The 27,972-nt window shown below is 41.1% G+C and overlaps 1 protein-coding gene across 1 annotated transcript; it reads right to left on the reverse strand.

Annotated features, from left to right (window-relative positions):
* LOC132388730 (NACHT, LRR and PYD domains-containing protein 3-like) lies at positions 1 to 25,882 on the reverse strand. The gene is made up of 10 exons (XM_059961118.1): positions 25,873 to 25,882; positions 21,631 to 21,797; positions 12,360 to 12,531; positions 12,195 to 12,260; positions 8,718 to 10,446; positions 2,681 to 2,767; positions 2,386 to 2,556; positions 1,260 to 1,430; positions 244 to 411; positions 1 to 88 (listed from the first exon to the last, which is right to left on the reverse strand). The coding sequence occupies exons 1-10, from the start codon at positions 25,880 to 25,882 to the stop codon at positions 1 to 3; spliced, it is 2,829 nt and encodes a 942-aa protein (XP_059817101.1).
* Positions 25,883 to 27,972: the final 2,090 nt, after the last annotated feature.

The raw sequence follows: 27,972 nt of genomic DNA on the forward strand, positions 1-27,972 counted from the left end.
TCACACTTCTATTTTCAGCAGAAGTCTGGTTCCCTGAAGCACCTTCAGTTGGTCCCTTCCATGTTTTGTGAACCCATTCCACTCCACACTGAAACAAGTCCAGGGAACAAACAGGTTACGCAACGATGCCAGAAATAGCGAACTGCGGATAATCTTTCAATTATGATCAAGGAGAAATATCACCCATCACGAGAAAAGCATGATTATAATGCATTTCTGTTGAACATTGACACAAACACTTACTTGATCCGCTCCAGACCAGAGTGAGTCAGTATGAGGCGTCGGAGAGCGGGGACAGAACTGTCGGTGAATTTGTTTGTTTTCAGATCCAAACGCTTCAGTGAGCGGAGTGCAATGAGCGCAGAGGCGAGATCTTCGGCACAAGAATCTCCCAGTCGAGCATTCCCCAGGCTGTGTAACAGATAAAATACACATAAATTACAGCAGACCCGAGAGTTTATTGATCATCCAGCAACAAGAATGTTGGAATGTATCACTTGCTGACCCTGAATTCACGACCCAGCCACGGTAAGTTCACAGTATTCTTTGTTGCGATGAATTGGCACAGGAATGTTTTTAATGCTGTTCGGCAGGGGGTACCTGAACCTCAGTGTCCGACGGAAGTATTTTGGCAGCTTGTGAGGCCCCTCCTCATGATTACCTTTCTCATAGACGGTACGAAATCTGAACAGTTATGTACTTCTAAAACTTAAAAAATACATCATTTCGAAGGAACAGTGAAAAATAATAGAACCGACTGAAATTCATTAGTCATTCAGTCACAGAAAGACTTCTGCACCAGCATCCCATAAAATTCCAAGGAACACATTGTCAGGCCCTGGAGATGTATCTGTTATAATTTTCCTCACAGCAACTAACACATCCTCCTTTACAATCTGTAGAATGTGCAGGACTTCACCGCTATTTCTATGGTTTAAAATGTAATTATTGGAAATTGCCCTGCCTCTTGAAATCTATTAAACATATTACGCTAATTAAAATCTAATGAAAAATGTCTCCGCATGAGAGCAACAGAATCCGGGCAAAACTGTGTTCTACAGTCAGATTCTGTGATTGTTCCACAGTGTATGCACATAGAGAACTACAGATAGCGATGCTGCACACACTAGATATTGTGAGAGTAATCTTATGTCGGTGCCACAAATTCGCTCGCGTCCCTTTGGAAGGACTGCCCTATCAATGTTCAGTGTTAGATACAATGTGAATGTAAGCGTAATCGCCCAGAGTCCAGTACTTACCGCAGTTTCTCTAGTTTACATTTAGGGTTCCTGAAGCCCCTACATAACTCTGCGACTCCTGAGTCTGCGAATGTGTTACCTCCTAGGTCTATCTCCGTCAGTGAAGGACTTGAATAGAGTGTAATGGCGATATCTTCCGCACAACAGTGTGTGAGACCATTGCTATGCAGTCTGGGGATTAGAGATAAACAAATACGTTTGGTAGTGAACGGTATTTGTGTGTGTGTGTGTGTGTGTGTGTGTGTGTGTGTGTGTGTGTGTGTGTGTGTGTGTGTGTGTGTGTGTGTGTGTGTGTGTGCGCGTGTGTGTGTGTGTGTGTGTGTGTGTGTGTGTGTGTGTGTGTGTGTGTGTGCGCGTGTGCCTGTGCCTGTGCGTGTGTGCGTGTGTGTATAACTATTAAGCAACGATCCCGAGAATTAGTAATATAATTGTTCATTGAATAATGACAACATTGAATTTTATCTATATTCATTCGATGTGCCTTTAGAGATGGTTAGAAGTGCAGAAAGGTATGTCTGTTCCTCCAGACCTACGTGTTTGAAGACAATGTTCTATGTGTTATCCCCGCGCCATAGATGGAAGTAGTGCGTTTTCTGGGGTAGACAATGGCCAGACCTAATGGTCGGAGATGCATCCGACATTTTTAAGTGGAATTTTGGAGACGTGAATATCACGTCTCTTGCCCCTCGGCATGGCGCATCCTGCATTGTTAACTCAAGCGTCGCAATTTTCTTCGACAGCAGTAGTAGGGAAACACGCTGAACGTGGTTTTCTCTGAGTTCGACAGGCTGGATACTGACTGAAGTTAATGACTTTCAAGGTGGGTGTCACCATACCACTCCGAAAAGAACATTCGTTCTTCAATGGAGGTAATGTGAAGGGATTCGATGCAACTCGAGGTTAAGATAGATAAACAGGAATGTGCAGCAGAAACAAGAGATAATCTGGAGATGATGAAAATTCGAGCAACACATACAAAATACAGGACGAATTCAGCTCTCCAGGCAGCAGATCTATGAAAAAAATAATTACAGTCGACATTTCGGGCCAAGAAACTTCAGCAGGACTGGCAGCAGAATCAGCAATTCGAGTATCATGCTTCCATTTCTCATAGACTGCTACTTACCGCAGTACTTGAATGTTACAATCACGGTTCTTCAAAGCAGCAAGCAGTTGTTTCACTCCGGAATCTTCCAGTTTATTACCACTCATGGCTAAACTCGTCAAGGAATGGTTAGATGCCAGTGCGGACGAGAGATCCTCAGCACAGGAAGCTGTGAGGTAGTTGGTACCCAGTCTGCTCGTAAAAGTAGAAACAAGAAATTCACGATACTTTTTAGATACCCAGTTGCTGGTCGAATTACTACTATGCTTCTGCAATATAGTGATACACACATTATCTCTTACAATCTGGTACTTACTCCAGTTTCTTTATTTTACACTCCGGGATCCTCAGAGCAGCAGACACCAGTTGCACTCCTGAATCTCGCAGCTTATTGTTCCCTAGTCTAAGGATAAAGATAACGTAAGGAACGGACTTATTTCAACCAGTTGCTACTTAGTCAGGTTGCAATTCCATTTTTCATAAAACTGACAACATTATATCAGGTGGTGACGTGTAGGAGAGTGATTGGAAAGCTGGCTGGATGGTGCAACAGCAAACTCTCACTCAGTGTCAGCAAGAGCAAGGAACTGATTATGGACTACAGCAGTTTGAAACCAGAGGTGCATGATCCAGAGCACATCTGGAGATCAGAGGTGGAGAAGCCATGCACACTTCTCGCTGCTGCCGTCAGGAAGAAAAAAACAGCAGAGCAACAGTTATTAGCCTTTAGCCATCATGCTCTGGCAACGGTGTGGATAGGTTCATTTACCCCAACAGTGAAATTATTCCACAGTTTATGGGCTCATGGTAAATAACCTACTGTAGGCGTTCTACAGTAAGTGTGAGAGTAAGCGTTCAGCACGGACTAGAAGGGCCGAGATGGCCTGTTTTCGTGCGGTAATTGTTATATGGCTATACATCTTCTCGATATTCTGTTTACAGTGTCACACTGGCAACACTTGAGGTACGGACAAAGCCCAGAACACTGAATACTGTATTGCTAATAACTTTTAGAAAATTCCAATTGTGTTTAGTATTGTGGCCTTTTGGAGATTTGCATAAATGTTGCACTATAGGCATACTTGGTTATTGCTGTTATATAGTGATTTGGGGATATTATTATTATTGGCAAAATATATGCCCTATAAATCTTCTATAGTCTTTCAGTTTCCTCTTTTAATTCAGTATATTTCTGGTGCTGTTCGTTTATTGATTTCTATAGGTTATCTTTGTTTGGAAAGGCTATATTAAGATAATTTGTCCTTGCTCGGTTGCCCTGTATTATTATATCCGTAAAGTTATTGTAGATTGGCCATAGTATATTTTTTAGGACGCCAAATCCAAAACTGGATCGGGATTGTATATATGGTGTCTTTGATGAGTTTCTATTTTAAAACAAAATTTCGACGCGTGATGTTTATCACTTGATTGTGTTCGTATAAGTAATTAGATGGAGTTAAACCGCTGCAGGATCTTGTAATGGATTGGCTTGTTTTTCGTTTATCTTACATTTTATGCCTTTTAACGTATTCAGTCCTTTGATATTTAATTAGGTGTTTTTGACAAGTTTTGTGTTCACTTCTTAGTCTTGTCCTGCCACATGCAACCTTTCTGCTACAGGGAAGGTGTCTCGATCTCTGAGCCAGACGTTCGATTCTTTCTTGCCGACATCTAGTCTGTTCAGATCGTGAGGACGTCTTCCACGAAGGATCAGGCTCCTCCATCAGTTAACTCTTAGAGATAATACCTTCATTTTTCGGGTTGTATTTTCACTTAATTTCAGTGGTGTATACTCCTTCAGCGTGGGGCGCTGAATCCTGCTTTAACTAATGAATAGAACGCTTATCTGGCTGTTGTGTAGATATTGTATGTCTGTTATTCCTCTTGCACCTTCTGTCCTAAGTAGTGTTATTCTAAGCGTATTCGGAGACATATAATGTTTTCTGAAATCTGTCATTTTAGTTCTATTTTTTCTTTGTAAATTATTGAGATCGGTTTCTGACCAAGATATCATGCCAAAAGAATATATTAATATAGGAAAAGCAGAAGTGTTTATTGCCTTTGATATATTTTTTACTGTTGAGCTCTGCCTGATTTACTAACAACTTAGAGTAAATTATATCAAAAGAGTTTTTTTTTCCTTAACCACACTCTGATCTATTTTCTACCCTTTAATGTTGCATATTCATCCATCGGTTGTATTGAAACTTGCTCCTCTCTTTTGAATTCTATTAGCTCTATTGCACCACATTTCTTAATGTTTAATGCTCTGCATTTATCCAGTTCAAAATTCATGTTTATACCTTTCAGAAATATTTCGAGTATTTGAATTCATTACTTTAGCTTAACTGATGAAGGGGCGTATAATTTAAAATCACTCGTGTATAAAACAGATATTACGCACTTCATTGCTTCTGATTTGATACCGAGGTTTCCCACGATTGCTAAATCAGAGTTAGACAAAACCATAGAGGACTTCTGGAGTCGCTTTGGAATACAGAACATAGAACACAGATTAGTACAGCACAGTACAGGCCCTTCGGCCCACGAAGTCCTGCCGACCCTCAAACCCTGCCTTCCATATACCCCCCACATTAAATTCCTCCATATACCTGTCTCGTAGTCTCTTAAACTTCACTAGCGTATCTGCCTCCACCACTGACTCAGACAATGCATTCCATGCACCAACCACTCTCTGAGTAAAAAAACTTTCCTCTAATATCCCCCTTGAACTGCCCACCTCTTACCTTAAAGCCATGTCCTCTTGTATTAAGCAGTGGTGCCCTAGGAGAGAGGCGTGGCTGTCTACTCTCTCTATTCCCTCAATATCTTATATACCTCTCTCATGTCTGCTGTCGTCCTTCTTCTCTCTAAAGAGTGAAGCCCTAGCTCCCTTAATCTCTGATCATAATCCATACTCACTTAACCAGGTAGCATCTTGGAAAATCTCCTCTGTACCCTTTCCAATGCTTCCATATCATTCCTATAGTAAGGCGACCAGAACGGGACGCAGTACTCCAAATGTGGCCCAACCAGAGCATGATAGAGCTGCGTCATTACCTCCCGACTCTTAAATTCTGTCCCTTGGCTTATGAAAGCTAACAGACCATAAGCTTTCTTAACTACTCTGTCTACGTCTGAGGCAACTTTCAGCGATCTGTGGACATCTACCTCCAGATTCCTCTGCTCCTCCACATTCCCATCTATCCTGCCGCTTACTTTGTAATCTTCCTTGAAGTTTCTCCTTCTAAATTGTACCAGCTCAGATTTCTCCGGGTTGAACTCCATCTGTCACTTCTCAGCCTACTTCTGCATTCTATCAATGTTTCTCTGCAATCTTCGACAATCCTCAATACTATCCATAACACCACTAACCTTTGTGTCGTTTGCAAACTTGCTAACCCACCATTCTACCCCCACATACAGGTCGTTAGTAAAATTCACGAAGTTTAGGTGTCCCGGAACAGATCCTTGTGGGACACCACTGGTCACAACTCTCGTTCCACCACGACCCTCTGCGTTCTGCAGGCAAGTCAATTCTGAATCCACCTGCTGAACTTCCCTGGGTCCCATGACTTCGGACTTTCTGAATAAGACTACCGTGTGGAAACTTATGAAATGTCTTACTAAAATCCATGTACCAACGTGTAGATCACATCCACGTTTATTTTGATAGCGGTGGTTGTTTTTTTTTAAATTTTGATTGTTAATAGATAATGTGATAATAATACGATTACAATTCATCAGATATTGCAGGAATATCTCACGTATTGGGTTTAGTTTGTATATGTATTATGAACATCTATTAAAAATGAGTGTGGGACAAAGTCGAATGTGTTTTTCGTAGTCAATATAGCAACATGAAAGATTTATGTTTTCCGCCTGGCTTGATTTACATCCTTTTATAAGCTTTCGGCTCTTCGTTAACTATATTGTCGCTATCCAAGTGAGTCCCGATTTCCCTTTTAGGTAAAATATACGTTTTGGTGTCGGTCAAAAATTCGAGAATTTTTTAAGTACCTTTTAATGAAAATTCTCGATATGCATTCATTTTATAAGGTTATTTTGCATGTCCATTACAACTTTAGGTATCTGCATTTCTCCAATCGTGTCCGTCTGTTCTCCCTCTCTCTCTCTCCCTCCGCTCCCCCCCCCCCACCCAATCCCGCTTGTTTCTGGATGGTGCGTCACCCGGTCTGTCCACATATTAGACCGAAAATTCATTATCTCTCTGTTTGTTGGTAATTTGTGCTTTTTTTTTTCTTATATTTTGTTGCGTCGAATTTAGTTTCAATGTTCTGTATAAACCGTTTTAATTGTTTCTGAACTAATAAATTTCTTCGTTGTCTGGTGCATTTCATGTATTTATTTTGTCTGGCTTTGTATGCAGCAAACTTTTGTTTTAGTGTTTTTATAAACTCTACAATGTTTTTGTCAGGCTGATCTTCTCTTGCATTGTTCGGCTATTTCCTTAGTATATCCTCAGCTTTTGTCTTATCCTACTTGTTTGGGTTATCCGTTTTATACTCCGTTAGGCTCACTGTTTGTCCTCTTATGTTTTCAATTTTGTTTGTTAATCTCTTCTGCCATTTCATATTCTCATTTTATTATTCTGTTTTGAATTTCTGTTAATGAATGCCTCTATTTCGGAACCATGGAACTGTACGGTCGTTTTAAGGCTGCACAGTATCTTATTCTGTGTAGTTATTATCATTTTTTCTCAACTGAAAGTTGAGAAAATAGCTATTATTAATTTTTCTCAACTACCTGAGGCACGACCATAGGCAAGGATACCCATTGCTCAATAACTAGTAAATTATGGACTATTTCACTGGTGCTTCGTATTGTGGTTTTCTGAACATTTACACATAAATTTCTGTGCAATCCTTAATTGTTTAATGCCAGTGTGTACTGCTCTTGGGATGATAGTAGCGCTGAATAATACTATCGGGACAATGTATACATTATCCTGACTGTAATATTCTATAGATATACAGTGGAGTACTTCTATAGAAGGTCAGAGCGTTACTTCTATGAATGTACCGTGGAGAGCATTCTGACAGGACCGAAAGAAGCGTCTTAAATTTAGTCTGCTCCATCTTGCGTAGTAGCCGACAAAATACACAGGGCAGCTTCAGGGAGCGTTGTCTCAGAAAGGCAGTGTCTGTTATTAGGGACCCCGGCACCCAGGGCATGCCCTTTTTCTCACTATTACCATTGAGTAGGAGGTACACAGTACAGAAGCCTGAAGGCCCACACTTACCGTTTCCGGAACAGCTTTGCCACCCAATTCCTAAATGGTCACTACATATATACACACACACATAGAACCTTTTGTTCTTGCACGATTTTAATCTATTTAATATTACGCATGTTGTAATTAATTTGTTTGATTATTTATCTATCTATATATTTGTTTATTTATTTTCTTCTGTGTAATGTATTGCATTGAACAGCTGCTACTCAGTTAACAAATTTCACGATAACTGCGGTGATAATAACCCTGATTCTGATTTGTTCGTGTTTTTTCAATTTCCTCTTTTAATTCAGCTGATTTTTGTTGTTTTCCCTTTTTCATTTCTGCGCGTTAAATATTGGAAACCATCATGTAAATTTTTCAGCAGTGGTTTGGGACATGTAATAACCAGAAATAATCCACCTCCAATTCTGATCACTCAGAATTTTTCCCGAAAATCCGCTTTTTCAACCCCAAACAGAACCTAACAAACCAATGGAGCATTACAGGCAATTTTTGTGTGCATTATTTTGCTTTTCCCAGAAGCAATTCAGGGTGAACAAGACCACAAGGATTGCTTCAGGGATAACGTCAGGTATAAAGTAGATTAGAATTCATCATTAGATAGATTTATATCCTACCAATCACGGTTTCCTTACCCGGACTTAATGTGTGCCTCAGTATACAGTACTGTGCAAGTCCTGGGCATCATAGCTTTTCATATAAATTATATTTTGTTATTTTTTCCTCCTGCATTAGAGCATCAGTAGAAAATATCAAAATATCAAACTTTCTATTTCCAAACATTCATTTTCAACCTACCAAACAGTTTACCCAGGCCTTTACACCAAATATTGATTTGGTTTAATATTCACTGCCATTTATGTTATTTTTGAAATCCAGCTTTTCATTTCCATATATTTGAAAACATCTCCGCTTTACTGAACTTCATTTTTGATCCTTCTACTCAGCGGCAAAGTAATGTCATATATCAGAAATATGTTCAATGCTCTATTTGTTAATTTGCAGGTTTACCCAAATCACCTTGCACTTTTGATGTAAAGTAATGCCCCTACTTTAAAAATTCTAGATTTGTCGTTACAAATTAAGAACTTACCTCAATTCCTGAAAATAATGAAGTTTGTATTTTAGTCGCAGGAGGCCACTATACTGAATACAACAACCCCACAGATCCAGGAATTTTATTCTGTCGCAGAGTTCAATGACTCGAGAGAGGATGCTGCAGTCAGCCACAGTAAGAGGCAATCCGTTGAATGAAACTCTTTCCACATCTGCCAATGCGCAGTGAGCCAGTGTAGAATTCTGACACTCAAACAGGTATTCCAATGTGTTCAGGAGGCTCTTTTTATTTTTGTTACTCCCCGTGATTTCAGTTGGGCTGTTTATTTGCCCCTTCACCCAGTCATTCACCCGGCAGGTTGCTTGATGAGGAAATAGACCCCAAAACTCTTCCAGGCCCCGAGCTGTCATTGGGGAGGAGAGACCAGCAACAAAACGGAGAAATACCTCATATCGCCCATCTGTCGTGTTGTGGGCTTCAGTGAGCAATTTAAGGATATCCCCGGAATGCGGATTCAGGAATTGTGCGACTGCAGCAACAAACTCCTGGATGGTGCGGTGTGGGAACGTGTATACCATACATCGGGGAGAATCCTCTCTCTCCAAAAGGAACGCAGACAGGAACTGGGAAGGCTGCAGATTGTACTTGATTAAATCTGCTTCTGTAAACACAATCTTTTTTTCGGAAACTCCACTGAAGGCCATCTGACCAATTCTGAGCAACTCATCACGGGGATTCTCAATCTCACGGCCATGGTTTTTCAGGATGTTGTAAATATAGTAGGAGTACAGTTGGGTGATGGTCTCGGGAACTCGCTGCGGGTCCCTGACTCTTTGTGTGAAGAAGGGACCCAGTGCCAGAGCAAGGATCCAGCAGTAGGAGGGGTTGTAGCTCATGGTATACAGGATCTCGTTTTCCATCACGTGTTTGAAAATAGCTGCTGCCACCGTCTGATCTTCAAAATGTCTGAAGAAATACTCCTTCCGTTCATCACCAGAGAATCCCAGGATTTCAGCCCAGAAACCGATCTCAGCCTTTTCCAATAAATGTAACGCAGTGGGGCGGGTGGTCACCAGCACTGAACACCCTGGGAGCAGCTTGCCCTGGATTAAACTGTACACAATGTCAGACACTTCACACCACCACTCGGGATCTGGGCACTGGTGCTTGGGTTCTGTGTCTCTCCGACTGTCAGCAAAATTGATTCTGTGTTTGAATTCATCTAAACCATCGAATATAAACAGCAACCCCTCCGGGTTCTTCCAGACCTCTCTCAGGATATTCCCAAAATAAGGATACTGATCCAGAATCAGTTCCCTCAGGTTTATTCTGCAGTTAATGGAGTTTAAATCCTGGAATTTGAAACTGAAGACAAATGGGAACTTTTGGTATATTTTCCCTATGGCCCAGTCATAAACAATTTTCTGTACCATTGCTGTTTTACCGATCCCTGGGTCTCCGACCACTACTGCTGAGCTACCAGTTTTCAATTTAATCCTGGATAACATACTCTGGAATAACTGATCAGTCCGGAGTTTTACCAGCTCTCCACTAAGATGTTTCTGTCTCCACTCCTCGTGGTCTCTGCCTCTTGCCAGCAGCTCATGTTCCACCAGTCTCCGATCTCGAACAGTTGAAATGACCGTGAGCTCAGCGTATCGATCAACCAGCTGGAAAACCTTCACCTTCTCCCTCATCAGGATCGTGTTCACTCTCAGTGTTTCAGTTTGTGCCCGCAGAGTCTCCTTGTGTTTCTGTTGAACATCTTCCATTGGAACAGACAGAAAATAAACACGGAGTTAAAGATTCAAGTAAAAGATGAATATATTTAATGTAAAGTTTCCCTAGTCTCATTCCGAATTGTCGGCGCTGTACAATATCCCACAGAGAAGAAAGATAAGATTAACTAGGCTAAAATGCACAGAGTAATATTGGGAATTGTGCGGATGTAATTGGTAGATTATTTCAGCAAGAAGTGTGAGAATTAACAGATCTAAGTTTAACGAGCAAAGTGTCTAAGCAGAATAAAGGTTATATATGTCCAAGCTGCCCTGCTTTCCTGGGCGACATTTGGGTTGTGATGACAGAGGTGAATGCAAAATGATACTAAAGGGACGTGAACCATCTGAATGAATGGGCAGTGACGGATGGATCTAGTTTGTAAAATGTGAGGAGATCAATGTTGAAATCAGTTCTCATCTGGAAGATTATCTGACAATTAGTGGCAGGTTGTTGAAATAGATGTTCAAATATACCTAAATTGCCGATATATCATGCACTGATGGATCCGTATGTAGGTGCAGAGGGAAAATGGGAAACGAAACGTAGGTCAGCCCTTTATTTCCAGAAGGATTGATTGACTTGATTTAAACTGTTTAGAGACTGTGGAGACTGCCGGAGAAAAGTTCCGCTTGTCGGGGAAACGATATGCTTGTTCCAGTGGCATTGCCGTTTTATTAATCCCCAAGATGTAAGGACTGGCCCCAGAAATGAAATGAAAAAAATGACCTCAAGAAAATAGTGGTCATTTTATTAGGTACACTTTATCGTAAATGCAAATATCCAATCAACCAATAACTTGTCAGAAAATCAAAGAGGTAAAGCATGTAGAAATAATAAAGGGGTTCATTTTTGCTTTGACCAACCATCAGAACGGAGAAGAAATGTGATCTAAGCGATTTTGACCGTGTCAGGACTTGATAGCAGACGTTGGATTTAAATTTTCAGGAAATGCTGATGCCCTTGAATTTTCACGAATTTCTCTTGAGTTTACAGAGAAAGGTGCGAAAAAGTAGATGAGTTATATGGGTGAAAAGACATTGTAGATGACAGAGGTCAGCCGAGAATAGCCAGACTCGTTCAAGCCGATAAGAAGCCGACAGTGATTTAAATAACCAGGCGTTACAACAGCGCTGTGCTGCAGAGTATCTCTCAATGAACAACAGATTGAACCTTGAAGTATATTGGCTAAAACAGTAGAAGACTACACCGGAATATGCTGCTGTTCCTAATAAAGTGGCTACTAAGTGTATATTCCTGTTATTACAGAAGAAAATATAAAAACGCAAAGTATGCTAGCATAGCTTTCGACGGGACTATATCTTTACGATCTAGCTGGAGTGGCAATGTACCATCCTGGTAAGAGAGACCATATCATTGCCAAGGGATCTTTTGTATTGTTGATGAAGAGGTATTCAATGTTTTGACCTTCGCAGAAAATAGACTTCTTCCAGCTTCATAACAGCGAAGGATACTGGAAATATTCACGAAGTTGTGGCGAGATAAAAGATTGCTCATCACATTCAGCGATGAAAAAGATACGAAGGGTCGAAATTATTTTGTTTGTTTACAGTCTCATGGAGAAATATATTTATGTAGTAATACAAACAAAAGATTATCAAACCCAGAGACTGAACGTTTATTCACCGTCGATGATTTCCATAACAACGTCTTCTGACCCATCTTAATTTAAGATTCCCAGAGGAGAACTTCGCAATGATAGCTGTGACTTACCTTTGAGCTGTACAGGTAGATCGGGCAAACATTCTTGGAGCTCGAACATTTCAGTCGTACTGGAAACTTTGGAAATGAGACATAAATGACAGGTCTGTAAGACATTCTGATTAAAGAGGAAGGTCTTCAATGTAATTGTAAATTCTCTGTATGATTTTACCGTACCGTGTTCTTGTACTTCTTTCAACAATGCGTCAAATTTTGGTAAAATGTGTTGCATTTTCAAAAAGAATTTCCATATCAGCCTGTGTTCTCGAGGGTCCTTCTCCATCAGAAGTCTGAGGAGTAGTTTTGAACCGTCGACCCTATTTCCCTTCTCTCTGAGCTTAATGACTTCCTGTAAATAATAGCAATAAGCACATTGAGAAGCAGTGGGAAACATCCAGGTAGTTAACGTTTCGGTCCGGTAAGTAATTGGAATTTCCTATATTTTGACATTGCTAATATAGTCCGTCTAATTATTATTTTATATTCTTCAGACATTTGTAATTTACTCCAAACATTTTTGCAACCTTGCTGTTCTCAGATTTCTATCCACTAGTTTTCAGATTTCACAATGGTAGTTTGAATAGTCCTGGCATCTATGCCTTGCATTTCTTCCGAACAGCAAGCAGAAATGTTAACGTTTAACATTCTGACTGATATTGTCCTGATGAACACGACGAAAGAGGTTCACTTCGCGAAATCCAAACGTCATCGCCTATTTAAAATAGAGCACAAGAGTTTGCTTTCACTGAAACATAAACATGCTTATTTAAAGAGAGTGCAAGCAAAGTCTTTGGATCGAGTCTTTGAACTCGCAACCAGTCCTGAAATAAAACGCTTAGTCTGTGGACTAACCGTCTGCGTTTCTATATCCCGCTTTATGAACTTCCTATATTTTTTGTTCACAAAGCCAGCTACAGGAACTATTATTACACTTCAAAAACTGACTCCTGACCCAGTGGAAAGCTCCATTCACAAATACAATGGACTGATTTCATAGTCTATGCACTCGGTACCTGACTATCAAGCATTCTACACCTCATGAACTCAATATGTATTTGTCTATCTGTATGCATATTTATCTCTCTAAGTATTTATTATATCTGTTAGCGGTACTAATAATGCTACTACTAATATTTTATTATTATTATTATTATTATTATTATTATTATTATTATTATTATTATTATTATTATTATTATTATTATTATTATTATTATTATTATTATTATTATTATCATCATCATCATCATCATTATTATTGCTGTTTTCGTTGTTAGTTATTTTCTCACCTCAGTCTGTTAAAACCTGAGGTACATGCATAGCCAAGCACACTCATAAGTCAACTGTTAGGAACTTTCGGACTATTCTAGTTGCGTTCCGTATAGTGGTTTACATCGATAATACAGTGTAGACATAAATATTAATTGTTATTGTGTATTGTCTTCCGGATATTACCAGATGTCGATATTATTATTGGGACTAAGTATACCCACATCTAATCCATAGACTTTCAGTTTCCTCTTAATTGAACATGTTTCCGCTGTTTTAAACTGTCTGTTAAATTTGAAATATCTGTCAATATATTTCCACTTTAATTTTATGCTAGTGTAAGGTCTATTATTTCCTGGCGAACGATAGCTTTGCATGGAGCAGTATTGATACAACATTCACTGAAATATCTGTTCCCTCAGCGGAACATTCCAACATTTCTATTTGGTTGAACTGGAATCTTACTGATCCCAGACAAGGGTGCTTATTGAAGGTGGCCTTCTCACCGTTAGCCATGCAATACTGAGTCATGTGGCTATTAGCGAGAGTTAGCAAACGAGCCAAGCCTGTTACGAAACTCAGTGGATTGTTCGTCTTGGTTATCTTGTATTATTATTTCAGGATGTTTGTAATGGATTGTCCAATCCATAATAACGGATCGGTCATAATATGATTTGTGAGACTCTGAGTCTAAAGCTTTATCAGGCTTGTATATATTATAAGGTATGGTGTACTTTATGTTTTTATGTGTAGTTAAGTAAGATTTTGGGAAATGATGTATTCCACTTGATTGTGTTCGTATAAGTAATCAGACTGATTAAACTGCTGCATGATCGTGCAATGTGTTGGATTAATTTTGATTTCTCTTGGCAGGTTCTGCATTTATCGCTTTGAATTTGTTGTTGTCTGTTCTTATTTATCTTTGTTTTTTTTTTTCCGTTAACCTCCTGGTTCCTAATTGCAACAAGGAACATGTCTGTTCCTGCGGAGAGGTCTCCAACTCTGAGCCAGCCCTCCGTGCTTTCGTTGTGAATATGCACTCGTTTCAGATCGTAATGATGTCTTCCAGCGAGAGTAAAACTTGTTCACAGGTGAGCTATTTATTGTACAGTGCCAAACCCTTCATTTTCTTGGTTGCGCTTACATTTAAGTTCAACTATCAGTATTTCCAATCGGAATTTGATATGCTCGAGTAGTGCTCAGAATGCCATTTTCATTATTGAAAATATATCTCTCGAAGTTTTATCTCGCTGGTACTTAATTTTACACTGACTAGTCCTCTTCACACTTCTGTCCCAAATAGTGCCAATCTAAGTGTGTTCCAGTGTACATGGTGCTTTTTTAAAATTTGTGATTTATTTTCTTATTTTTCGTTGCAATTTTCCCAGGTCTGTTTCGGACAATGTATTATTTCAAATAGTACATTGACATAGGCATAGCAAAAATGCTTATTTAACACTGCGTTGCATTGGCAAATTTTCTGAGGCCTTGAAGTAAATTCTGTCCCTTTATCATCCAATGATCTAATGTATTTTATTGTTGACGTCGCAGATATTAAATTTCTTATTTTCATCATTTTTTTCTGGCTGCTCAATTTATATTCTAGTAGATCTGTTGAAACTTTTGGAGCTCTATTTATTACTGTTGTTCCTTTTTCCCTCAGGTTAAGCTGCTAAAACCTGAAGCACGAGCATTGCCAAACGCACTCATTATTATTATTATTATTATTATTATTATTATTATTATTATTATTATTATTATTATTATTATTATTATTATTATTATTATTATTATTATTATTATTATTATTATTATTATGTTTTCATATTATATTTCCTTATTCGTTGTTTGTTCGTTGTTACAAGGATCAGAACATAGAAGAGTACCGCACATTTCAGACCCTTCGGCCCACAATGTTGTGCCGACCCTCAAACCCTGCCTTCCATATAACCGCCCACCATAAATTCCTCCATATACATGTCTAGTAATCTCTTAAACTTCACGAGTGCATCTGCCTCCACCACTGACTCAGGCAGTGCATTCCATGCACCAACCACTCTCTGAGTGAAAAACCTTCCTCTAATATCCCCCTTGAACTTGCCTCCCCTTACCTGAAAGCGATATCCTCTTGTACTGAGCAGTGGTGCCCTGGAGAAGAGGCGCTGGATGTCCACTCTATCTATTTCTCTTAATATCTTTTATACCTCTATCATGTCTCCTCTCATCCTCCTTCTCTCCAAAGAGTAAAGCCCAAGCTCCCTTAATATCTGATCATAATGCATACTCTCTAAACCAGGCAGCATCCTGGTAAATCTTCTCTGTACCTTTTCCAATGCTTCCACATCCTTCCGAAACTGAGACGACCAGAACTAGACACTGTACTCTAAGTGTGGCCTAAATATAGTTTTATACAGCTGCATCATTACATCGTGTCTCTTAAACTCTATCCCTCGACTTATGAAAGCTAACACCCCATAAGCTTTCTTAACTACCCTATCTATCTGTGAGGCAGCTTTCAGGGATCTGAGGACATTTATCCCCAGATCCCTCTGCTCCTCCACACTACCAAATATCCTGCCATTAACTTTGTACTCTGCCTTGGAGTTTGTCCTTCCAAAGTGTACCACCTCATACTCCTCCGGGTTGAACTGCCTCTGCCACTTCTGAGCCCAATTCTGCATCCCAGCAATGTCTCTCTGCAATCTTCAACAATCTTCTACACTATCTACAACACCACGAATTTTTGTGTCGTCTGTAAACTTGCCAACCCACCCTTCTACCAACACATTCAGGTCGTTAATAAAAATCACAAAAAATGGAGGTCACAGAACAGATCCTTGTGGGACAACACTAGTCAAAACCCTCCAATCCGAAAGTACTCCCTCTACCACGACACTCTGCCTTCTGCAGGCAAGCCAATTTTGAATCCATCTGGCCAAACTTCCCTGGATCTCATGCCTTCTGACTTTCTGAATAAGCCTACCGTGTGGAACCTTGTGAAATGCTTTACTAAAATCCATATAGATCACCTCCACTGCTCTACCCTCATCTATATGCCTGGTCAACTCCTCAAAGAACTCTATCAGGCTTGTTAGACATGATCTGCCCTTCACAAAGCCATGCTGACTGTCCCTGATCAGACCATGATTCACTCAATGCCCATGGATCCCATCTCTTAGAATCTTTTCCAACAGCATTCCCACCACAGACGTAAGGCTCAGTGGGCAGTAATTACACGGGCTATCCCTACCTTGAACAACGGGACAACATTCACCTCCCTCCAATCTTCCCAGTACAATCCCGTAGACAACGAGGTCATAAAATCCAAGCCAGAGGCTCAGCAATTTCTTCCCTCGCCTCGTGGAGCAGCGTGAGGAATATTCCGTCAGGGCCCGGGGACTTAACCGTCCTAATGTATTTCAACAACTCCAACACCTCCTCTCCCTTAATATCAACATGCTCCCGAACATCAACCTCACTCATATTGTCCTCAACATCATAAAGTTCCCTCTCATTGGTGAATACAGAAGTGGAGTATTCATTGAGGACATCGCTCACTTCTACAGCCTCCAGCCACATCTTCCCACTTTTATCGCTTATCTGATCTACCTATCTTCTGTCATCCTTTTGTCCTGCATATATTTGAAAATGCCTTGAGGTTTGCCTTTACCCTGCTGGCAAAGGCCTTCTTCCTCTCCTCAGCCTTCCTTGCTACCCTATATTCCTCAATAATCCCATCTGATCCTTGCTTACGAAACCTCATGTATGCTGCCTTCTTCCATCTGACTAGATTCTCCACCTCAATTGTCACGTCTGGTTTCTTGACCCTACAAATCTTTATCTTCCTCACAGGGACAAATTTATCCCTAACATGCTGCAAGAGATCCCTAAACATCGACCACACGTCCCTAGCACATGCTCCTGCAAAACATCACCCCAATTCACACCCGCAAGTTCTAGCCTTATAGCCTCATAATTTGCCCTTCCCCAATTATTTTTTTTCTGTCCTCTCTGATTCTATCCTTTTCCATGATAATGCTAAAGGTCAGGAGCGGTGGTCACTGTCCCCCAGATGCTCACCCACCGAGAAATCTGTGACCTGACCCGGTTCGTTACCTAATACTAGATCTAGTCTGGCATTTCCCCTGGTCGGCCAGTCAAAATACTGTAACAGGAATCCGTCCTATACACACTTAACAAACTCTGCCCCATCTAAACCCTTGGAACAAATCAGGTGCCAATCAATATTAGAGAAGTTAAAGTCACCCATGATAACAACCCTCTTTGCAACTTTCCAAAATCTGCCTCCCAATCTACTCCTCGGTATCTCTACTGTTACTAGGCGGCCTATAGAGTACTCCCAATAGAGTAACTACTCCCTTCCTGTTCCTACCCATACTGACTCAAAAGAGGATCCTACCACATGAATCACTCTTTCTGTAGCTGTTATACTATCCTGGACTAGTAATGCCACCATTCCTCCCCTTTCTCCCTCTCTCTGTCCCTTTTAAAGCCCTGAAATCCAGGAATATTGAGTATCCATTCCTGCGCTTCTGCCAGCCAAATCTCTGTAATGACCACTACATCATAATTGCCTGTAGGTATCCAAGCTCTCTCTTCATGTTCCTGATGCTTCTTGCATTGAAGTACACGCACTTCAGCCCTTCTACCTTACTACCTTTATACCCTTTATTCTGCTTCTCCTTCCGCAAAGCCTCTCTACATGTTAGATCTGGCTTTACACCATGTACTTCGTCCACTGTTGTATCGCTCCGGGTACCATCCCCCTTGCAAATTAGTTTAAACCCTCCCGAAACTTTACAAGGATGTTGACTGGGGTTTGGGGAGCAAGCCTTATGAGAATATTTTGAGTGAACTCAGCCTTTTCTCCTTGGAGTGTCGGAGGATGAGAGGTGTCCTGATAGAGGTGTATAAGATGATGAGAAGCATTGATCGTATGGATAGTCAGCGACTTTTCCCCAGGCGGAAATGGCTAGCACGAGATACACAATTTTAATGTGCTTGGAAGTAGGTGCAGAGGAGATATCAGGGTTAATTTTTACGCAGAGAGTGGAGAGTGCGTGGAATGGGCTGCCGTCGGCGGTGGAGATGGAAGCGATTGGGTCTTTTCAGAGACTCCTGGATGGAAACATGGAACTTGGAAAAATAGAGGGCTATGGGCAAAGCCTAAGTAGTCCTAAGTTAGGGATATGTTCTGCACAAACATGTGGGCCAACCAGACTGTATTTTTCTGAAGATTTTCTGTGCTTCTATGTTTGTAGAAATGTTCTGCCGACCATGTAACCGACTCTAAAAATTGCCTAGAATTTCCCTACCGCATAGTACTCTATTTTTCTAATCCCTTTGTACCTGTCTGAGAGTCTCTTAAAAGATCCTGTTAAACCCCACTCCGCCACATCGACGTCAGTGCGTTCCACGTACCCACCACTCTATGACCTTCCTGTTAGCCATTTCAGCCTTGGGAACAAACCTCTGACTATCCACACGATGAATGGCGCTCATCGTTCTGCACTCCTCAATCAGGTCACCTGTCATCCTCCGTCGCTCCAAGGAGAAAAGGCCGAGTTCACTCAACCTATTCTCATAAGGCTTGCTCTCCCATTCAGGCAACATCCTTGCAGTTCTTATCTGAACTCTCTCTATAGTATTCACATCCTTCCTGTAGATGTGACCAGAGCTGAAGACGGCACTCGAATGGGGCCTGACCAAGGTCCTATATAGCTGTAACATTACCTCACGGCTCTGAACTCAATCACACATTTGATGAAGGCTGTCACACCATACGCCTTCTTAATAACCCCGTCAACCTGCGCAGCATTTCTGAAAGTCCTATGGACACGAACCCCAGGATCTCGCTGATCCCCAACACTGCCAAGAGTCTTATCATTAATATTATATTTTAACTTTATATTTGACCTAGCAAAATGAACCACTTCACACTTATTTGGTCTGAACTCCATCTGCCACTTCTCAGCCCAGTTCTGTTCTGCATCCTATCGATATCCCGCTGTATCCTCTGATAACCCTCCATACTATCCAAAACACCTTCAAACTTTGTGGGTACTAACCTTACCTTCTATTCATTCATTCAGGTCATTAATAAAAATCACAAAGATGCGGTATCACAGAACAGATCCCTGTGATGCACCACTGGTCACCGACCTCCATGTAGAATATGAACCATCAACAAGAACAATTTGCCATTTCTGCATCCAGAAAGCGACGCCTCCTTGGATACAACACCGCCTTACTTTTTGAATAAGACTTGCATGAACAACTTTATCAAAACTGCCTTATTGAAATCCGTATGCACTACATCCACTGTTCTACCTTCGTCAATGTGTTTGGTTACATCATCAAATAATCCAGTCAAGCTCGCAAGGCCTGACCTACCCTTGACAATCCCATGCTCATTATCCCTAATCAGACAATAAATCGGCAAATGCTCATAAATCCTGCCTCTCAGGATCTTCACCAACAACTTGCCCACCACTGATGTAGGTCTCACTGGTCTATAATTTCATGGGTTATGTCTACACCCGTTATTAAACAAGTGAACAACATTTTGAACCATCGAATCCTCCGGTACTTCTCCTGTCCCTATACTTCCTCCGGTCCCTGCAAAATATCTAATCTAATGCTTTTCTAAAGCTCCGGCGCATCCTGTTTCTTAAAGTCTATATGGTCAAGCAATTCAGTCAGCTGTAGGTCAACCCCACAATTGCCCTTTTCCCTGGTGAATTCTGAAGAAAAGTATTCATGAAATACCTTCGTTACCTCCTCCCACTCCATAAACAAGTTTCACTATCACGCCTACCTGGTCCTATTTTCACAGCGCTCATGCTCGTCCGCATATTTGTAGAATGCCTTGGGGTTTTCCTTAATTTTATTCGTCTTCTCATGGCCGGTTCCAGCTCCCCCAATTTAATTCTCCAGCTCCTTCCTGGCAACCTAGTGATTTCCTAGAAATCTGTCACTACCTAGTTTTTTTTAACCTTTCGTAAGCTTTTCCATTTCTACCAAGATCTTGTACATCCTTTGTACACCATGGTTCGTTTACCCTACCATCCTTCCCGTGCCTCAATAGAACAGATCTATGCAGAACGCCATGCAAATGTCCGTAGGGCATTTTCCTGAGAACATTGGCACCCTGGTCCCTGCCTAATAGCATCATATTTCTCCCTAGCTTAAATATTTTTTTTTCCAAAATTGCCTGCTCCTATCCCTCTCCAGCGCTATAGTAAAGGGGATAGTGTTGTGATCACTCTCAAATGCTCTCTCATCGAGAGATCTGACAATTGACCAGGTTCATTTCCTAGTTCCAGATCAAGTATAACCTGTCCTGTAGTTAGCTTATCTGCATATTAGGTCAGGAAGCCTTGCTGAGCACACCTAACAAACTACAGCCCTTTTAAACCGCTTGATCTAAAGAGATGCCAGTCAATATTAGGAAAGTAAAAATTTCCCAACGCGCTACCCCTATCATATTGTATCTTTCCAGAATCTGCCTCTCTATCTGCTCCTCCACGTCTCTGATACTACTAAGGATCTATAAAAACACCCAGGAGAAGTTTTGTCCCCTTCCTGTTTTGAACTTTTACCCACATTGATAGTAGATAAGCCCTCCACGGCTTTCTCTTTTCCTGCCGTGTGAAACTATCCCTAATTATCAATGCAACGCCCGAACATCCTTTGCCTTCCTGCGTCCTTTACGAGACATCGAAACACTGGAACACTTGGCAGACATTGCTGCTACTGAGAATCCAGGTCTGGGTAATGGCCACAATGTCACAGCTCAACTTATTGATCCAAGCTCTAAGTTCTTCCGCCATGGCTTATGTTACTCCTTGTATTAAAATAGACACATCTTAAACCATAGGCTGAGTGCATATTTACTCTATTATCTGCTTAACGTTCCTCACAAATTACTTACAACCTGTCTGTACTACAAGCTGTGGGCAGCTTTCTTTTGAGTTTCTTATATCTAGTTTTGAATACCGGCAAGAAAATAAATAGCAGTGATATATATGGTGGCATGTGTGTTATTTCTTACTAAATTTACTTTTAAATTTGAACTTGTAAACTTTGTGCTTTCGTGTTTCTCATGTAACATTGCTGACAGTATATTAGTTCGGACACCCGTTTTGCTCGCACTCACCTGGTGATCTTGTCGACTGATCTGCCTCTTGTAAGTTAACATAAAACTCACTCCTTCCACCTCTTCTTCAATTGACTTCTCCAATCTCTCCCGAAAGAAAACAGTCAAAAGGAATAATTGATAATCGTCCCACTTCGAGAAAATCTCCGTGATTACAGTATTTGAGTCTGTGAAGTTAGTGGGGAAGGACAACAGAAATATTGTTGATTACCCGTCCAGGCTGTTACTCTGTTTCTAATATCAAGCAACGAGAGCTTTCAGAAATCATACGCAGTAACGTACGTTACATGCACCATTCTCGTTAAATTGCAACATCTGGAATTCCCAGGGCCTGACAAGTTGTTCCCGCGGTACCGTGGAGGACAGATAAGAAATTGTAGGGGCCCAGGCATCATTAATGATACTGTGCTAGCAGAGGATAGGAGGACAGCTATTGTTGTTTTGATCTATTACGAAAGACTCTAAAAGGGAACCAGGAATTGAAAGTCTGGTGAGGCCGACATCAGTGGTGGGAAGTTATCGGCAAGGGATCGGATATATAAGTATTTGGATAGACATGGACTGATCAGTGATAGTTACCATGATCTCATGCATGACGTGTGGTGTCCAACCAAATTTACAGTGTTTTTAGAAGAAGGAGCCGGGAATGATAACGAAGGCAAAGCAGTAGATGTTGCCTACATGGATTTGAATTGAATTATTACTTACATCCTTCACATAGACGAGGAGTAAAAATCTTTACGTGTCATTTATAACCATTTGTAATGAATAGTATGTACAACAGGACCGTCAATATAACAAAGAAATGCAATTGTATCAGCGTGAATTAATCAGTCTGATCCGCTGGTGGAAGAAGCTGTCCCGGAGCCCGTTGGTCCAGGTTTTTATGCTGTGGTACAATTTCCCAGATTGTAGCAGCTGGAATAGTTGGTGGTTGGTGTGACCTGGATCCCCGGTGATTCTTCAGGCTCTTTTTACAGGGCCTCTGGAAATTTCCTGAATAGTGGGAAGTTCACATCTACAAATGGGATGGGCTATCAGCCCCACCCTGTACAGAGACCTGCGATTGTGGGAAGTACAGTTCCCATACCAGGCAATGATGTAGCCAGTCAGGATACTCTAAACTTTGCCCCTGTAGAAAGCCATTAGGATTTGGAGAACCATACCAAACTTCAGCAAGGCATTGGACAAGATCCGGTATGGTGAGTTGGGCAAGAGGCTTCAGATGAAGTAGTGAATCGGACTAAGCATTGACAGCCATACAGACAGACATACTTTATTGATCCCGAGGGAAATTGGGTTTCGTTACAGCCGCACCAATCAAGAATAGTGTAGAAATATAGCAATATAAAACCATAAATAATTTAACAATACGTTAATTATGCCAAGTGGAAAGAAGTCCAGGACCAGCCTGTTGGCACAGGGTGTCTGACACTCCGAGGGAGGAGTTGTAAAGTTTGATGGCCACAGGCAGGAATGACTTCCTATAACGCTCAGTGTTACATCTCGGTGGAATGAGTCTCTGGATGAATGTACTCCTGTGCCTAACCAGTACATTATGGAGTGGATGGGAGACATTGCCCGAGATGGCATGCAACTTGGACAGCATCCTCCTTTCAGACATCACCATCAGGGAGATTGCCTTTGTGGGGAAACCCAGAGAATAGTAAATCGTTTTCCCTGTCACTGGAGACCTGTGACTAGTGGAGTGGACTAGTGGACTAGTTTTGTCAGTGATCAGGATGATAACTTGGTTAGCTGGATCAGGAAATTAGTGGATTGGGAGGTGTATTGGACAGCGAGAAAGACCACCAGCAGTTGCTGCGAGATCTAGAACAGACGGGGTAAATGGGCTGCAGCAATGGCAGACGGAATTTTATACAAGTATATATGAGGTCTTGCACTACGCTAGGTCTTACGCAGTAAGTGATAGTACACTGAAGAGTGTACAAAAGTGCACAAAAGATCTTGATATTCAGCTCCTTAATTCATTGAAGGTGGTTTCACGGATAGATCGGGTCGCAAAGATTGCTATTGGCACATTAACCTTTATAAATCAAATTACTTCGTACAGGAGGTGGTATGTTCGGTTGGGCTTGCATTTGAAGTTTAAGAGGCCAAATTTTGGAGTGTTATGTGTAGTTGTGGGCACCTACGTGCAGAGAATTATTATTTGTAACGTAGAAAATAGGGGTATAGAAGCCCTGGGTCATATTTTTTTAACTGTTATGTTATTCTGTATTTCATTATGTTCCGGTTACTGCTGAAGGTATGTGATAAAGGATCAGCAGCGGAGTAACCGTGAGCTCCAACTTGTGCATATTAGACTGTTTCATTAAATTGGGCCCTTTTTTGTTGTTTGTTTTCTAATGCTTTAGAATTATAAGAAGTTAAGAATTATAAAGCAAAATCTTTTAATTTTAAGCGGTGTACTATCTGTTATTTTGTGGCACTCATTTGTAACATGCTAACGAATTACAGAGCATCCACACAAACTGTAGGTCTTGGGATGGACTCACGCCTCAATCTCACACATTCAGTGGGACCAGAGATTGTTTTACCTAGACTTGCGCAGCCGAGGAAACCAGAGTGTTTCACCAAATAATGAGGGATAGAGACTGGGTAAATAAAAGCCGGCTATTCCTTTTGTGTTCGGTGGGACAGCAACTGGAAATCATGGATTTAGTTGAAGGTGAAAGGTTTAAGGGAAACCGGAGGGAATCCTCATCACTCAGAGGGTCGTGAGATTGTGGAACGAGCTGCCTGCGCAAGTGGTGTCTGCGAGCTCGATTTCAACGTTGAAGAGAAGTTTGTATTGGTCCATGAATGGTAGGGTTATGGTGGGCTGTGGTTCCGGTGTAGTTCGATGGATTTTAAATGTTAAAAGTTCAAATGGCTTCAACATGAACCATACTGGCCAAAAGGACTGTTCCTGTTCTGTATTTTTCTTTGATTGCTTGTCTTAGCACCCCAAACTTACTGTTGCTATATGCATCAACATGAAGTATTCCTCTGCGGAGAAATATCCAGTGTTAAAGGAGACTTCTCCTAGTTACCAACAGATTGTTCTTTGCTGGATTGAATCATTATTACTACCCTCACTCGGCAGTCAGGATTACTTCAGTAACAACCTTATCAGAACCTCTCACAATCTTTCATCTGACTGAGAAAACCTGTTCCCTGTCATCCGTTCTCCTAAAGCATCAAGGAGATCGTTATCTTCTGAAGGCAGCAATTTATGTTCTGAACAATGAGAAGGCTTTGTAACATCATATAGACAGTCTTCAGGTCAGGATTATCGATATGCCTTTCCTGGCCTCCTCCATTTCTAGGATGACGACATGATCTCTCAGTTTGGACCAGGAACATCTCACATCCAATTACTCACATTCCATTCTCTGTAGAATCCAACCTGATGTCATGAACATGAGTTTCTCTGATTTCCTATAATTACCACCCTTCCTTTCCATCTTCTTCCATTGCACTGCCTGGCGCCTAACTTATATCTTTTTTACCTCGCACCTGTCTTTCAGCTCCCTCTGGTGCCCTTCCTCCCTTACCTTCTACCTGGGTCCACTCACCTCTCCTATCAGATTTATTCTTCTTTAGTCATTTGCCACCATCACGTCACAGCTTCTTATTTTAGCACCCAAATGTCATCTATCTGGATTCATTTATCGTCTCCTAGCCTGCACGCCTTCCCCGCATTCCGAGCTGTTTATTATGGCATCTCCTCCCTCCTTTCCTTTCCAGTCCTAATGACGAGTCTCGGCCAGAAGAAAAGTCCACTGTTGTTTGCCTCCAATACATGCTGCATGACCTGCTATGACTTCCAGCATTTTACTTATCCCTGCGTTCTGCATTTCCCAAAATTGGGACACTTGTTTCAGGAAACTTAGTGGACATTTTCTTTCAACGCGAATCCCAAGTTCTGTGGCTGAGCAATCTCCCATCAAATGGATGCTACTTTGCTTTAGCACGAATAATCATCAGTGTAACTGTCTACTTATCAAATGCAACAATTGCTGAAATGAACATTTGCCTTTGCTACCATAACCAGGGCTGTTATAAAGATGTTTTAGACGCCTGTCTAGCAAAAAAAAAGAACTTTAGGGCCGTCCTTCACTTCGATCTTGTCACGATGTTCATTGCCCCGTGCGTCTTCCTTTGCGAACTGCAGTTTCTATATAATTATATTCTGCATCAGAATATCATCACAAGTAATGAAATGAACGAACATACCTGCGGCCATAGTTAATCCTGAAATTGAGAGTTCTTCTCTCTGGTTTTGTTCTAAAAGTAGATCAACAAATCTGATGCTCTGTTAAAAAAACACAATGTTGTGAGGAAATTAGGAGAATGGAATAAGTTGAATGGTAAATGACATCAAATTCCACCTTGTCCAATATGCCCATATACACTCAGTGGTAAATTTTATCTGTGTACGCCTGATTTTTTCATGCAAATATCTAATCAGCCAATCATGTGGTAGGAAAAAGGTGTAGCGGTTCATTTGCTGTACAGACCGAACATCAGAATGGGGGAAATGTGGTTTTACTGACATTAACCATGGAATGATAGTTGATGCCAGACAGGATATCTCAGACACTGCTGATATCCTGGGACTTTCCAGGACATCAGCGGTTATGAAACACGAAGAAGTATCTAGCCAGATGGTTTCAAAATGGTTTCTTACATCATCGGCCAAGTTATTTTCTAATTCGAGCTCACCCCTTTCCCGTTTGCCCATTCCAAATTACAGGATGACCAGCAACTTCTCTCATCACGTAGTCTATTCCGACAAAGCCCGCGACCCCTATCCTCAAGAAAGGTAAGGGCTTTGTATTACCATTGTAATGGTAGTAAATGCATTGTACTACCAACTCTGTTTCCTCTCCTAGACTCACAAAATTCACAAGTAGAAGTCTCCGCTCTCGTCTGTTAACTTTCAGGGACCACGTTTCGAAGTAATTGGCGAACGTACTGTACCTATTAAGCTTACATTGGATGACACTGTCTCCAAATTTCCATAGTCCTTTTCTCCCCCTGAACAAGCGTTCCCTCGTTCAAACTTAACTATTGTAACTGATTTATACTCCGTTCTCAGGCTGCGTCTAGTATAATTGTTCACATTAACTCCAAAGAAAGTAACAGAAACATTTTGCTTTATATTAATTCATTGCCGTTAATTTCCCCAGATCGTAACATTCTGCATATTAGTATTACAGCTGTGTTAACCTCTGTTTGGTAGGAGGCACCGCTTTGGCGGATTGGTGGGAGGAATGCACTGGGCCTAATGGTGCTCCGCAGGGGTTGGTGTTAGGACCGCTTCTTTTATGCTGCATATCAATGATTTACATGTTTGCCATGCCAAGTCTACAGATGATATGAAGCTTGGTGGAGGGATAGGTAGTGTTTGGGGAAACTGTTGTGCTGCAGTAGAACTTACAGAGATTCGGAGAACGGGCAACAAAGTGGAAAAGGAAATACAATGTGAGAAATGCATGTTCATGCACTTTGGTATTATAAATACGGAAAAGCAAATGTGCAGACTGTTTCTAAATGGGGAGAAAATCGAAAACTCTAAGTTGCAAAAGGATTTGGCAATCCTTGTGCAGAACACACTGAAGGTTAACTTGCAGGTTGAGTCGGTAGTTAGGAAGGCAAATGCAATATCACCATTCACTTCAAGAGGTAGATAATAAAAGAGCAGGGATGTTCCTCTTAGGCTTTATGAGACACCGGTAATGTCTCACTTCGGGTATTGTCAAAAGTTTTGGGCTCTGCATCTAAGTTAAGATGTGCTGGTATTGGAATAGATTCAGAGGAGGTTCACAAGGATGATTCAGATTCAGATTCAAGGATGATAACAGATTCAGAGGAGCTTCACAAGGATGATTACAGCAAAGGAAGGGTTATCATAGGAGGAACCTTTCATAGCTCTGGGTCTGTACTCACTTGAACTTAGAAGACAGCGTGGAAATCTAATCGACTGTTGGAAGACCTAGACAGAATAGATGTGAAAAGGATGTTTCCCATGTTGTGGGTGTCTAAGACAAGACGGTACAGCGACAATTTAAAACAGAGATACGGGAAACCCCCCTTAGCCAGAGAGTGGTGAATTTGTAGAACTCGTTAACGCAGGCAACTGTGGAGGCGAGGTCCTTTGGCGTGTTTAAGACAGAATTTGATAGGTTCTTGTTTGGACACGGCATTAAAGGTTACGGGGAGAAGATCAAAGAGTGACGCTGAGGAGAGGAAGGGATTACTGAATGGCGGAGCAGATTCATGGCCTAATTCTGCTCCTATGTCTATGGTCTTATGATGTTATATTGTTATTTA

Source organism: Hypanus sabinus, unplaced genomic scaffold, assembly GCF_030144855.1.
Source record: "Hypanus sabinus isolate sHypSab1 unplaced genomic scaffold, sHypSab1.hap1 scaffold_393, whole genome shotgun sequence".
In the NCBI taxonomy this organism is placed as follows: Eukaryota; Metazoa; Chordata; class Chondrichthyes; order Myliobatiformes; family Dasyatidae; genus Hypanus; species Hypanus sabinus.